This window comes from Apium graveolens, chromosome 8, assembly GCF_009905375.1.
Source record: "Apium graveolens cultivar Ventura chromosome 8, ASM990537v1, whole genome shotgun sequence".
NCBI classification, from domain to species: domain Eukaryota; kingdom Viridiplantae; phylum Streptophyta; class Magnoliopsida; order Apiales; family Apiaceae; genus Apium; species Apium graveolens.
Genome location: NC_133654.1, coordinates 5,326,926 through 5,342,536, shown reverse-complemented (window position 1 = coordinate 5,342,536; position 15,611 = coordinate 5,326,926). Strand labels below are relative to the sequence as shown.

General features: G+C 32.6%; 2 protein-coding genes across 2 annotated transcripts; one reads left to right on the top strand and one right to left on the bottom strand.

Annotated features, from left to right (window-relative positions):
* The first annotated feature begins 2,375 nt into the window (after positions 1-2,375).
* Positions 2,376-6,157, top strand: LOC141676691 (uncharacterized). Its single transcript, XM_074482394.1, has 6 exons — positions 2,376-2,643; positions 2,910-3,110; positions 3,405-3,601; positions 3,884-4,087; positions 4,677-4,967; positions 5,042-6,157. Exons 1-6 carry the CDS (start codon positions 2,443-2,445, stop codon positions 6,015-6,017), a joined length of 2,070 nt encoding a protein of 689 aa, XP_074338495.1. The 5' UTR covers positions 2,376-2,442; the 3' UTR covers positions 6,018-6,157.
* Positions 6,158-7,553: 1,396 nt separating this feature from the next.
* Positions 7,554-13,339, bottom strand: LOC141676588 (beta-galactosidase-like). The gene is made up of 18 exons (XM_074482258.1): positions 12,819-13,339; positions 12,317-12,412; positions 12,103-12,215; positions 11,892-11,958; positions 11,690-11,782; positions 11,430-11,573; positions 11,177-11,265; positions 10,984-11,089; positions 10,786-10,873; positions 10,463-10,581; positions 10,200-10,364; positions 9,740-9,918; positions 9,510-9,619; positions 9,234-9,343; positions 9,024-9,134; positions 8,464-8,574; positions 8,126-8,334; positions 7,554-8,042 (listed from the first exon to the last, which is right to left on the bottom strand). The coding sequence occupies exons 1-18, from the start codon at positions 12,987-12,989 to the stop codon at positions 7,934-7,936; spliced, it is 2,190 nt and encodes a 729-aa protein (XP_074338359.1). The 5' UTR covers positions 12,990-13,339; the 3' UTR covers positions 7,554-7,933.
* Between the last annotated feature and the right edge of the window lie 2,272 nt (positions 13,340-15,611).

Below are 15,611 nucleotides of genomic sequence, written 5' to 3'. Positions count from 1 at the left end.
AATTAATAATTTTCATTAACATCTTATTTGAAAAATGGTAAGACATTTGATGCTTCTTCATAAAAATATAGTTTATTTATTGTATTATTTAATTAAAGATATATTTATATTCAAATATTTGTGAGACAAATCCTAAATTTTATATTATTCAATTTGATATGGTTATTATAAGTAATCATATACATAAAGTCCCTATTTTTTTGTGGAGTTCTGGAGTCCAAAATCCTAACTTTATATTACAATCCAATCTAATGGTTCGGGTTTTATGTTTCCAATAATTTAAAAACTAAAATAATAAACTACATGATATAAACGTGTGTCATGGTGTTATATCATTAATGTTCAACGAGTTGAATATCTACGTGTTCTACAACGTGAATACATATGTTCTTCAAACTGATCATGTTCTATAAAATCATATGTTCTGCAATGTTCAACTTGTCAAATGTATGAGATTTGCAAGATATTTATTAAAATAGTGATATTTGTAGAACATGATTCACATTATAATACGTTTTACAACATTTTTTGTATTATTTTACTTGATGAACATATATGGACTCCCGTACTCAACTAAAAACAAGGACTTAATAGAACTTAACTCGCATATATATATATATATATAAGAAACTTGAAAAATTATAGAATTTAATATTTTGAAAAAAATATATATTTAAAATTAGCAATAATAAATTTTTTAAAAAAAATATTTGGTGTTGGAAAATATTGTAAAACTATTTTGAATTATTTGAAAAAGGTTAAAACTATAATGTATTCTACTATTTAATTTAATCCATGTTCTGCTATCTAAATAAAAAAATTAATATTAGTCGATATTTTGAAACAATTAACAAGTTCAACTAATTTTTAAAAAAATTCATCAAATTGAAAATATTTAATTTTAGAAAAATAATATACAATGTTATCAAGTTACAATAAAAAGAAATATTAGAATCATAAATGAAAGGAACTTCAAAATGTTTTGAATGATGATATTAGTACAAATTTATCTTCAGATTCTTGAAAAAAAAACTTCTGAATATCAATAATTAGTCTTTACGATATATGAATTATTTTTATGTCGCATCCATGACTGATGCTCTGTTGAGTAAAAATAGATATTGTTTGACTGTCAGTGCTACTACGACTACGATATGTAAACTATTGTAATTTATTTATAAGATAATTATAATTTTGAATAATCATAAATACATGGTATTTGAGTAATTTACTGAATAGCAATTAGATATATACATGACTAAGATATCTAACATATAAATAAACGAGACTAACATAATTTACTCGAAAATATAATAAATAATAATTTACATACATACACACACATGTGACTTTATCTTTACCAATATTAAAAGATTCAATTTTAATGGTGTATTTCAGAATTATTGATATATATACTAAAAGAAAATAACAAAAATCTTTTATGTTTTTGAAAATAAGAATGCTCAATTAAATTTAAGTTTTTTTTTAATGTGTTAAAAACTAAATAGATTATGTCAATTTTAATTTATGAATTGACAATTATCTGACATCTTATAAAATTAACTTTGTATAATAGAGATGATTAAAAGCTAAGTACATGACCGATATCAACTTTAGTTAATGAATTAAGACATTATCAATGATATTAAATCAACATTAACGCTGAATTAAAAAAATAACATTTTTCTTAAAAAATAAACTTATATTAATTGTAGTGTAAATTCTACTTTGTTGAATGTTACGATTGCAGGTCTTGACCACTTTAATTATGCATTACTAATCCTTTTATATTAAGCAAGATAATTGTAAATTAGTAATAATTTTAGTAATAAAATATCTCATTATTCAGGGTTTATTTGACCAAAACTAAAAAAAAATTACCCGACTCTGCAATATACATATATGTTAATTTTTAGTTTCTTTTTATAAACATATTGACAATATTTGATGAATTAACTTCAATCTTTTCATTTTACATGTACAGTGACTACCCTTGTATTTATTTAATAAATACAAATTACACGACATAAACAAGAAAATATGTATTATGATTAATGAGATATATTAAAAACGTTATGAACGTTATTAATGTTTTACATGAAAATCATACGCATTGATATATACTCAACTTGTTTTTTATATGTTTTAGGCGTTATACAATATTTATCAATAAAAAATGATCAAGAATTTTACTAATATAATTGTATAATGTACAAAAATTTTTTTAGAAAATGACCCGTGTTCACTCGAGTTATTATGCCAGAGGTCTCCAAAAAAAAGTGGACTCCGTAAAACTTAAACCATGACACTAAAGACATAAAAGTTGGATGACATGTTTATAGTAATAGAATTACAGCCCAGCATCCAAACTCGAAAGTATCCGGCCCAGTAGTCAGGCTTATAATTAAGCGGGAAAATCTTTCATTTCTCGTCGAATAGAAGATGTCTGCGATTCAGGAAATTACAAACTTATTCGCTAGCCTAGCTTTGAATCTAAAAGCTTCAAATCAAGTTTCTGAAAATGTAGACAATTCAATTGATCTCTCAATTGCAAAATTTAACCAATCTCTCAACTTTAATCAACATTCTAGGGTTAGGGTTTTAGACACTGCTCTCTCACTTATGTGCTTCACTTCTCCACAGGTATCCTCTCTCTCTCTCTCTCTCTCTCTCTCTCTCTCTCTCTCTCTCTCTCTCTCTCTCTCTCTCTCTCTCTCTCTCTCTCTCTCTCTCTCTCTCTCTCTCTCTCTATATCCCTCTCTCTCTTCCCTCCTCCCCCTCCTCTCCGTCTCTCTCTCTCTCTCTCTCTCTCTCTCTCTCTCTCTCCTTCCCTCCCTCCCTCCCTCCCTCTCTCTCTCTCCCTCTGTGTAGTTTATATTGGTTGTTTAAGTTGTTGTGATTTGTTTTAGGTGTTTGATTCGGTGATCGAGTATTCTATCAAGACAATTGTTGCTGTTTTGTCTTCGTCGATTAATTGTAAGGTTATACAGTGTGATGAAGAATCGGTTTTGTCGATTGGTGGCTCTATTTCGAGTCGTGATATTGTGGAATTGGTGGAAGCCTGCGGTGATATTTTGGGTAAATTGAAGGCACGCGGCGGGTCTGAAGAGGTACATCGTAATGTACTTAGTTGGCTAGTTTATTTATGTTTGTTCAACTTGTATGCGTTAAATTTAGATGTATTATTTTATCATATTTAATAGCGATATGGCAATTTCGCTTCAGATGTCGATGTAAAGTATTGTGAGGCAAATTTTAGTCAACGCTGATTGACATGGTTTTTAATTGCTTTAGTGTGTATTATTTTTCATTTTCAAGGAACTGTATGGTGTATTGTAATTTATTTTTTACGATAGTTGTTTGGCTGAATTGCTGATGCTAGTTTTAATCTTATGTGTTGTAAGCTTCCAGGGATCCTTTGCGACTCACTATTGCCCGCTGTTCTAAGAGTGGCGGTTTCAGCATCAAGCTTTCGACATGTAAGGGAATTAGGTCCTGTTCTTGATGCAAGACCTGGTGATGGAAGAGCACTTGATTTATCAAAACTATTGCCATATGTGCCGAAAGAAATGTCTGTTAAGAAGGGGGAGATTCCACTGAGGTATGCTTTTCACTTGTATCTAGTTTTTACAAGGTTCTACATATATATTGGCCTTATATGTGAAAATCTAATTGCTTTTTAAGAAAAAATAAATTTTGACCTTGCTAAACAAAGGGGTGTCTTAATTAAGTTGTAAATGTCAACACATGCGTTTTGCATGTTGCTTCAAGTGTGCTAAGTGTTAAATGTTCCTTAAGTCAAAAAATGGAATATGAAGAATTGACAACTTACTCAGCTTTTTTCAAACTTCTTTTCTTACTAAATGTCATATTCCTTCTTCAGGTTGATGTTTTGGTATCTTGATCCTCTTATTTTGAAGAATGATGTATCACAGATCCTGCAAGAATATACCAAGAGGCCTTTTCTTTGTTTAGATACTGAGTTCTTTGATAGGATTGAATGGCATTCTACAATTTTATCCTTGGTATTTTCTCCTCTTATGTTTATTGAGACTAGAAGCTTGCTGCATAACTGGTTTCTATTGACGTAAGTTTTTTTATTCTTATATTTTGTTCTTAATTTTATCAATGCTATCTCTTTTGTGAAGGTGTAATGGACTTTAAGATCCAATTCATATTAACAAGGGTAAAGTTTACAGTATAGAGTAGACACTTCTCCATTCAATATTTTCAACGGAAACATTCTAAATTTTTTCTAATTTATATTGCATAATCTTCATACTTATTTAAAAAGGCGCGTATCTGATAAGACCAGTGATGAGGATATACATTTTGGCAAACCAAATAGCTAATCTCCTATGTGTTCTAACATATAAATGTCTGTCTTTTGCATACTAAATATTTTCCGAGTAATTGTAACTTTAATGCTTTATAAATACAGTGCCAGTTCTGGTAAACTTATAAATTTGATTTGATGGATGTGAACTGATAAACCATGATGAATAAGACTTTAGCGAAGTTGAGCAGGATTTTTAGGTTAGTTGGGTTACGCATCTTGCATCTGATGCAGTAGTACACTTGGTGCACATTAAACTTGATAACCTGTCGAGATTAAAACTCTCTATTTGGGGGTTCTTTAAACTTTACACTACTTTCTTCACATGGTTGAAATACAGGGGTTTGGCTTCTTTATTGGATTTCCAAAATAAATTAGTCTCATTGATATTGGATATCATTTCTAGACCAATGAGATGGGGAATTTTAGCAGATATGAGTTTAACGCTGCCATTTTCTCATGCCTATTTCCCCTACAATCACCAATTTGTGAGGATTTTGGCTGGACCTTTGACATGCGGAGCTTTGCAACAGGTAGTTCATAAAATAAGCAAGTCACGTTTCCGGTCTGAAAGATCTTCTACTAACCAGGAAGCAACAAGAAGTTCGTTTGTGGATCACAAGTCTATGTGGTAATTCTCTGTCTGTGCTGAACAATTATGTTGCTCAAATGAATTTATTAAATATTTTGACTCTTCTCTTTTAGGGCTACGGCTATGAACTTTCCAGACTGGTTCTCTTTTTCCTGTGTGTTACTTTTCTTTAATCAAAACTCTGGAGACAATTTTTTCTCCACATGTATATTTGGGGCTGCTTTGACACAGCATACAGAGGAAGCAGAATCACTTTGTTCTACTGCTGCAAGGTACATTGCCTGGATTCTGAACCCCATTGGTACAAGTCATCAGGAAACTGTAGCCCAGAATTTGGCGAAAATGGCTGGTAATTTCACTTCCAAGCAGTATGGTTTAGCTAAAAATACAAACCCTAAGAAGCTCAAAAGACAAAAACTTCATAGTGATGTGCATGGGAAGGAGTATGATTGTCAGATTATTCGATTGTGGATCAATGACTTTCAGGACATGTATAGTAAGCATATTAACAGTACCGTTAACAGTTCAGTTGATGTAAAATCTGCTCCTAATGCAAAAATTGGGCAAGCTCTGTTATTTAGAAGAATTTCATTGGGAATCTTGATTGGGTGTAACGAAAATGTAAACGAAGAAGGTTGGGAGCTTCTTTTGCATTATGCTGCAACAGGTATGATATTACCGTCAACAAACACCAAAGAAACTGGTTTGCAGCACAAAAATAGGAAATCTCAATGGTTGGATGGCTCGATTGCATGGATTGAAAATTCTGATAAAAAGGAAGTTGAGAAAGGAGCATGTTTAGTCTTCTATTTAACTGATTTGGTTGAAAATTTGTCGGTCACATTAATTGACTCCGAAGAAAATGAAAGTGATTTTATATGCCAGGTCAAATCTAAGTCAAGTAAATATTTGCTGAAATGCGTTCATAAGCTACTCAACTCAAATGATCATGAAGATTACGGTTTGATGCTACTAGACCTCCGCAACAGATTAACAAGGTGGAGCCACCAAGGTAAAGCTGTTTTCCAAGGAAGCAAGGATGTCTGTGATACTATTGAAGCTATAAGTAAAATTTTATCTTCCCTGTGAAATATTGTCTTTCTTGTAATCTTGTTGTTGTAGTTATGTAACCAATGTAAAAGTTTTTTTGTTTTTTTGCTAAATTTAGAAAAAGAAAGGTAAATACTGACTGCAAATTTGCAATGAAATGTCAATGATCTTTTGATATCCTTTTGGAATCTTTCAATTTATATTCACTTGTGATTCTTGGAATTGTCTGAAATTTGAAATATGAGAAAATTTAGGGTTGTAAACGAACCGAGTTGATCGTTAGGCTCGACTCGACTCGACTCGTTTAACTCGCTCGTTAAGTAATCGAGCTCGAGTTCAAATAAGAAAATATGATTGTTTAGCTTATCGAGTCGATCCGAGTTTTACAAGTGGTCGACTCGAACTCGACTCGAGATCGACTTGACTCGTTAAACTCGACTCGATAAGCAATATGCATAAAAAAATATCTAAATATATACATGAACATTCTCTATTCTCTACCTGTGTCTTCCTAATTGGACTGCGCTTAAATTTTATTTTATTTGGGTTGGGCATTGTTTAGACTCTAATTGTGAAAAAGACCAAAAAAAATTAAAAAATTAATGACCAACTCGAACTCGACTCGAGTTCGACTCGACTCAAAAAGTTCGTGAACAACTCAAACTCGACTCGGTTGTTAACGAACTCGAGTTCGAACATGAAAATCTGATCGTTAAACTTTTCGAACTCGACTCGACTCGTTAAGAAAAAACTCGAACTCGAACTCGCTAAGGAAAAATTCGACTTGACTCGGTTCGTTTAAAGCCTACGAGAAATTGATGAATCTGCAGAAAGTACAAAGTGAAAACAGGCAATGTACTCATTACAGCAACTACAGATGCTCTGTATTGATGGCCACCTTTAAAGAGATGCATTTTTTTCTGCAAGGTAAATTGTACTGCCTGTTTTTCTACACTTACAAGTCAATATTACCCTACTTGTATATAAGTCGGAACTTTGTTTTTTGTATCTTTTTTTGCTAATGTGCAAGTTATATGTCAATCAGTACAAATGTCCTCCAAAGCATCAAGTAAAACGGAGATAATTTAGACTTTTAGATTGTTGAAGATACTTTTTATACAAGCACACAATGTAGTTACTGGGTAATCAATTAAAAGCTTCATAGAGAGCTATACTGACTAACGAGTTTTGTAGATTTGTGAATAGTGAATTGCAACACACTCTGTAAATTTAAACTAGCCAACATTTTCACCAATCAAACTTCATATGAACAAAACTTAGCCTGACATTCATCGAACTACATCAAATCAGATCTCACATAATATTGAATCCAAAGTACAAGAAAAAGGAACTTGAACACAATCCAACGAAAAACTGAAAACCTGGTAATGTTCAATCTGCAAATATCATATGACAGCACTACTAAATTTACAGCGTACAATTGCAAATTTTACCTCGTATTTAGGAGCTTCGAAGTTCGAACATAGATCAGGTTTAGTCACTATATCGACTTGCAGAAAATATACAAATGAGTTTGTATATATGAATAACGTTTAAGATGGAGAAATATAAGGGTTTTAAGAAGAACCGGAGATTAGGATCCGGAAGAGAGCTGAAAATTTAAATTTCTTTAAAAGCTTACACAAGGTTGCTTGTTTGGATACAAGAAGTTTATTAGTAGCTGTCTCCTAAATTCTATATTAACCAACTGAGGAAGAATATGCTATACACTTTCATCAACCGGAAGAAAATGAACTGTACACGAGGCAAAGAAAATCCAATTGCCTATCCTTAACGAATAGGTTGAACCATCATGATTCTTCGAGATAATATGTTCAGAAGGAGTTGCGATGAAGTATTATGTACTGAAGTTGAATTCTTCTTGAACTTTCACTTCCCTTATCGAATACTAAAGATGCCCGAGGGCAGCTGCACATATCTCTTCTATAGTTTCTTCAAGGCGTTCTTCTTACCAAAGAGATCCCACTAGGATTTCCTCCCCATTCTTCAAAAATTACCAATTGATTTCCAGTTGGTTTTAGCCATGAGCGAGGGAGATGATACCTGGAACAAAAGCGTAGGAAACATATAAAGCAGTGCTAGTGTCAGCACAAAAAAAATGCAGATATGGATGGTTAAATATCTACCATTTTTGCGAGGGATCTCCACAATTGCTTAAGCACTTCTTCTCGTTGTAGGTTCCAGCATAATTGCAGACACCACAGTTGCCACCACTTGCTATATTTCCAGGCCAGTGGCGCCCAATACTTTCACCGTTTACCCACATTTGTCCTTTCCCCATGCTACTCATATCTAAAGCTAATGGGTCATTCCCTTCTGGGGCATTGAAAGTTGCCTGCAAAGATCATGTAACAATTATTGAGAGGTTATACATTTGTATAATATGTCGAGTTGTACTAGATAAGCATGATGACATTACATGTATTTTTTTGGTCTAATTGCGAACTTGGGAATAATTATATACCTTGTACCATGACAGGGGACGTTTCTGAGCCACCAATGATCCTGTCAACCACTCGACAGAAGAACCTCCTTTAAGGGTTTGAAGACTTGACGTTTCGCCTTTTAAACCAACCTTTTCAAAGAAAAACATGTAAGTTACTTGCCCTATCCTTATGTAAGTTGTTACAGGAGGTTGAGAGTTCAAACAACATGAAAAGAAAAGTATTGTTAAAAATGATTTCAATGATATCCACATTTATCATCTTTTGCATAACTTAAAAAGAAAAGAAAAATACTGTGAGTAGCATCTAACTAATAACATTGGGAAAAATATTGTTCTCTGTTTCTTGGCGCAGTAGTGGTAAGTTATTAAATTTGATAGACATTGGTACTTATTCCAACAGTTGATTACGATAATATTTCAAATGCAAATGGTTGCTATCTGTAATAAAATACATAACTAAAGGCTAAACCCTCTCAGTTTTTTTAAGTTCTATTTGTCTTTATTCTGATTTTCAAGTATCTTCAGCTTTCCTGGAATAAGTAAGAAAAAAAATATAAGAAGACACCACACAAACAAACCTTATAGGACCATGTCTGCTTTGCTAAATCTCGTGTTCCCTCATTGAGACCCTTCAAGGTGACTGGGCCAAGAATTCCTGTTTCTTTTCTCTCGTAATGTACACCAACATTCTGAAATATATTACATAGTTTACACAGGCATGAGATGAAATTCACTTCTCCTTGAAATCATTCGAAATAATATAAGACTCATAGGAAGTTTTAACTAACCGGAAGACCTACAGCAGCACTCAGCAAAGAAATTTTGTTAATTCCAGCTTTCAACTTTACATTACCCGAGAATGTCGCTTTTGGATTCTCCAAACTTCCGTATGCAATTCCTGTCAAAGACAAAAACACAAAATTTAAGGAAAATTGCTGAATTTACAGAAATCAGCAGTTACTTTTTTGCAGCATTGCCCTTTCTAGAAAGGGGAAACCATTTTTTCATCTTTTGGACTCCTTAGTTTCAAAAAAAAAGTGACAAAGAAACATAAATTCGTTTACCTGATGGTTGACCGTTCACGAAAACCTGCATACTGTGACCTGCTGATACAATATCAAGCACAGGATCCTGACCATCCTTAAGAAATCCTTCATCTGATGCTATATTCACGCTGGAAGGAGAAACAAGCAACAATTCAAATCATTGCACCAAGACTACAAGTTCTGTATACATTTAGCTGAAATAAAAATTATATGGAGAGCAAATGATCAGGTAAAATAAGGGAACCTACTCTGTAAGGTACCACAAGTAGTCTGACGAATCCCTAGTGATATTTAGTTGTTCATACAACCCCATCATTGCAAGTGTATCACTATCATCAGAGTTTGGAGCATCTTCAATATATGACTGCCAAGGGAATTCAACTGTACTTACAGGAAGCATCTTCATATGGTTACCAAGGGAGCTAACCTGTGAACAATATTTGGTCTAAATATCAATACTGGGAGTAATATAGATATCCCACAGATGAAATTTTAAGTTCAAGAGAAAACTAGAGCACTTTCATGTACGACAAAAGTATAAAATTTATAAAATGTTTGACAACACAACTTTCAAAATCTACAATAAGAATATTTCGCTAGACATAATACATAAAAATAAAAGAAAATGATTAAGTTATTAAAATTTTCCTTCAAAACAAATGGCATAATATGGAGATAAATGCACAAAATAACTTTTTTTGTTCATACTTTTGCGGTGTTAAAAATGGCATTCTTGCAGTCAGGAAGAATGCTGATGGACCAAGGAGGTAAGTCATACTGCTTATTAAAATAGGTCACTTTTGCTGAAGAACTAGTATCATAGTTGGCAAGAAATGCAGCACAAGCCCCAGACTTTGACCTGAACTCATGAGCCTGTAAATGGGTATGTATAAGAAGGCACTTCAAAAATAAAAGGATGTGAACTACAAAGTATCATATATTGCTCTTTTAGACAGCCCCGTCAACTTTACCTCTAAATTTTTGCCAAGTGACCACACTGTTGGATATGCTGATACTAAAGCTGGTTCGCATAGCTTAATGGCTTTGTGCAAATCTCTTAAATGTCCCCACTTCGGTTCCCTTGGTAATCCTAGTACACGGCAGATAGTCCATCATGAATTTATGACTAATGTGATAAATGTTAAATGTACGTAATTAAGTTCAAATATTGTCACTCCTAAAAGGAATCACATTTTAAGTTATATAAGTTGGTACTTGCTTCTTTTCTAAAAGAAACGATACTGGTGCAGTTAACAGATGAAAAAAAACCGAAAGTGTGATCTGGTGTGCCTACCATATTCATCAAGTGGAGCATCATAGTCATAGCTAGTGGCAACAAACAAACCAGCAGAATTCCGACCAAAATTTGTTCCTCCATGGTACTAAGAATCAAGTAAGCGGGTATTTTAGAAGAAAGCTAACTGCACACAAGTACATATCACAGAGCATGATGAACAGTATTATTAGAACTTGCAAATAATAATTGACTTACCATATAATAATTAAAGAATGAACCATTATTTTGTACGAATCTTGCGACTGAGAATGCCAAGTCCTCTGCCGGTCTATATGGGACTGCACCTCCAAATTTTGTATACCTGTGACATACAGAACATGTCAAGTTCCAAAGAGTTGCATTTCTGACATGTTGACATAGATATTACTATGTAATTCAAGTAATTTACCAGCCAGTCCAGACTTCCGTCCACATTTTGGGTTTGTTGGGTTTTTTAGGAGTGAAGCCTTCACAGTAAAAACCATTGCAAGTGTCTATCTGATATTGGGATAAAACAACATAAATGTAAGAACCTAAAAATCTACCATCTTCCACAAACAACTATGTCTACTAATCCTAATTAACTGGACTAAATCAGAAGAATAGCAGGGTAATCAGCTCTAAATACTTCCAAATATAAGAAAAGTTATAAATCTCCTTACAATTGGATCCGGGGTATCTTCTTGTTTGCACATGATCCACGGAACACCAGTATTAAGACCAACTGCCATATTCGCAAACCATTTAGTATAAGATTTTCCAGGAGCTCCAATCTCCCATTCTACTGGTCCATATTCATTCTCAATCTGCATATACAACTTATTTTGTATTATAAAATTGTGGATGAATGAAATGTTGAAATTGGAATATACAGTATAACACAATTCTTCCAAACATCATTTTTAACTTAAAAAAAGATGACCTGAGACATTATAATTGGGCCACCCTGAGGTTCAAACAATTTTTCTGACTTCATCATGCTGACAATTTTTTCAGTGAATCCTTGCATTGCAGCCTTCGTTTAAGGAACGAAAATGATATCAGTAAACAAATCATACAAATTACCAAAATCGTAAATTCAAATAAATCATCAAATTTTCATTTCTTTTTTCTGAAGTAACAACCTTGAAAGGCTCGTTATCCGTTCTAAAAGCCATACCAGGTACATATTTCAACCAAGCAGGAAAACCCCTGCATCAACATAATTTACTTGTGAAAAATTTCACACATGTTTAATATCTGAATACGATATTTAACACTATTTTTCATGGTAAATTCAGTATTGCCAATTTGCCAGTATGATACTTGTGAAAAAACACATATTTAAGTTTTTACCCAAAGTTCCATTCAGCACAGACATAAGGACCAATCCGAAGATGAACATAAAGGCCGGCTTGCTGGGCTATTTTAATAAACCGGACCAAATCAAACCTCCCTTCAAAATTGTACTGAATAATTCAATAGAAAAACACATAAAACAAAACATAATCAGTTAATACATTTCATTTAGATAAATTTTAACACTCATAGAAACAAAATAACTTCTTACTTTTCCGGGAGAAGGCTCATGTCCATTCCAAAATACATAAGTCTGTATAACATCCAAGCCTCCATCTTTAGCCTTTTTAATAAGATCAGGCCACATCTACATTCAAACAAAACCAAAAATCTTGAAGCATCCTCAAATAAATTATAAATTTTTTAAAGAAAACAAACAGTTAATTTCAGTTCATTTATTTATTGATTAAGTAGTCAATAAATTACATGTCTTTTGTTTTTACAAATTGGACTTCATTAAAAAGAAAGAACACAAAATACAATATTAAACAAAACCAAAAATCTTAAGGTATCAATAAATTGTATAAAAAAAAATTCAAGAAAAAGCCAATTGTTCATTCTCGGGATGAGCAAGAACCGAACTCCGGAGAACTTTGAACAACTACCATCAAGCTCATTTGTTTTCTTGAATTAGTAGTCAATAAGTTACAACGATAAAGCCACATTGAGAAGTAGATGCACTATACACATAAAGATTTGCAAACAATGCATACCTGAGGAGTGCTTCTTGGATAGTGAATAGAGCCAGAAATGAGGATTCTTCTTTGTCCATTAATGATGATAGCTTTGTTATCATATGAAACTGAAGCATCAACTGAATACAAGAAAGCCCATGATAATAAACTCATAACATATATAACAAAAATAAAGTTGGTTTTCAGCATTTTCAAATTATTTTGGAGGGAGAGAAAATAGAGAGGGAAAGAGAGAGAGAGAGAGAGAGAGAGAGAGAGAGAGAGAGAGTTGTCCAGTTTCTTTTTTTCTTTCTCTCTAAAGAATGCAGTACAATTTATAGAGAGAAATGGAGAGAGAGAGAGAGAGAGAGGGAGAGAGGGAGAGAGAGAGAGTTGTCCTGTTTCTTTTTTTCTTTCTCTCTAAAGAAGAATGCAGTACAATTTATAGAGAGAAATGGAGAGAGAGGGAGAGAGAGAGAGAGTTGCAGCCTTGCAGGCAGGAGAGGGTATGTTATTGGTACCCGCCTAAATTTTCTTGGCTTTACACTTCTTGATTTCTCAACTACAGCACTAAATTAGTTATGAGATGAGTTAAAAGAGGTGCTTAATTTGGTGATTATTTTATTCCTAAACTGTCTATTTCATCTATGTTGTATCCCAGTGAAGATTTGATTAATGATAGTTGATGTGTTCAACTTAAACGATCGATATAAATTAGATTTTTGTTTTTGGCTAAAGATCTAAATGTGTTAACCGTTTCTGAATTATTCGAGGTTAGTTTATGAAATATTTAAATAACATTTGAGTTGAATGCTAGCTTCAATTTTAACTCAAGTGACTCCCCTGTTTTATATGGACTATGGAGGGTTCATCACCTTCTCCAAAAATAAAATATTAGAAGAGGGCTGTGATATATCTTACTTTTTTAATTATTTTCTCCAACAATAAAATATTACGAGAAGGTTGTGATATCTCCTTATAAACTTATTTTTTGTGATTTTTGATATTAGTTGTCTCCTTGTAAGTATTTGCTCGTAATAATTCATGTTGCTTGTATTCATTCCAAAAAGCTAACTCGTGATGATACCTGAGTTAGATGTTTAGGTACATTCTTCGTAAAATTGATATAGGTAATGAATCCATTACGGCTGTCCTAGTTAATTTAGAGGATGATTTTAGGGGTTATTATCTCAAGTTCACAGGTTCGAATTGACTAAGAAACATAAATTCACAAATTCAAATTTACTAAGAAACATGAAAGTAAATGAATTGTCATGTTCGGTGAATACGAGTGTGCTAATAGTTCTCCGGATTAATTAAGATGCATAAAAGTCGGCCAAAACACCAAACTGATAAAAAAAGATACAGGTAATGAGGTATCGAGAAACCAAAATCACTTAATCACAGAAAGTTGGTAAAAAATGATGTACATCTGTTTTACACGATAAATGAGCTAGATGGGGCATTGGTTTTGGTGTTAGGTTTGCTAAATATGTTGTTGTTGCACTTAAATTCCAGGGCTTTTTACTTGATATACTTAACTGCTAATTTAAGGAAAGTGTTTCCGTTTTACAATTTCTTAACTATGAAAGCGATTCCTTTCGCCAAAAGAAGAAGATAAATTCTTATACTAGATCTTTTTACTTATCTCTTGGATATATTTGGCGTAAGATGTAGAATGTCTAGGCAAGTGTTAAATATATGATCTTATCGGGGTCTTCCTTTAATACCTTAAGGTTTTAGATGAGCCGGTAAGTCAACATGGTATCAGAGTTTAGGCTGGCGGGAGGACTAAAGTTCGATTCCTAGCCACCCCCAACATTCTCACAATTAATGTGGATACTAAAGGCAATTAATGTCCCAAAGATGCGCGCCGGTGTTCCACTCTTAGAACCATAAATGGACTTTCGAGTGAGGGGGAGCGTTAAATATATGATCTTATTGGGGTCTTCCTCTAACACCTTAAGGTTAAGATTTTAGATGAGCTGCTTACGAGTCCCGAACAAAATTTGAAATCATAATTTAGATTAGCTATGCTAAGTAAATTAGGATGGTAGAATGTCAATATTTTTTTTTTTTTACCAAATCAAAATATAACCACACAAACTTTTACATATATAAACATACCAAAAATTAAATACGTTCTGATCATGAAATTTCAATTTTATAAAAAAATGTGTTTTGCTTAGTTTATCACTAACTAATCTCTAAGAGCATTTTCAATAGTTGTTAAATATAATGGTTGACTAAATAATTTAAATACTGATTATTTAAAATTTTACTGAAAATTTATAAAAGATCATACTTCAGCATAATTGGTTATAATAGTTGGTTAAATTTTAAAAATTATATGTAATTTTTATTTTTGTTTATTAAAAATATAATGTTTTATTTTAACATGATAATTAAATGACTTGACATATTATTACATGTATTCAAAAATTCAATAAATATGGCCAACATCACTGAATTATCTAAAATTTTAGCTAATTAGTTTGCAACACATGTTCGAATCCCACTTATGCCTCATGAGTCAGAGCATGTCGCTTAAAAACGATTTATCCTTATTCACGTGGTTTGCAGACTATTATGTGAGTCCGTAAGATTTACCGAATACCTGAAGGATAGCGGCTGCGGGTTACCTACAGAAAAAATACTGGAATGCATACTATTTTGTGATAATCTATATAAATATATTATATGAATTTTTTAGCTAAGAAAATGGATAATAATCAATTTACCTTTTCACTTATTTTTTTCCATGTAAATCACTTTTCACTCTTGATTATCCTGCAAAATCAGTGTCCATGCTTTGTTAGGCAAACACCAAAA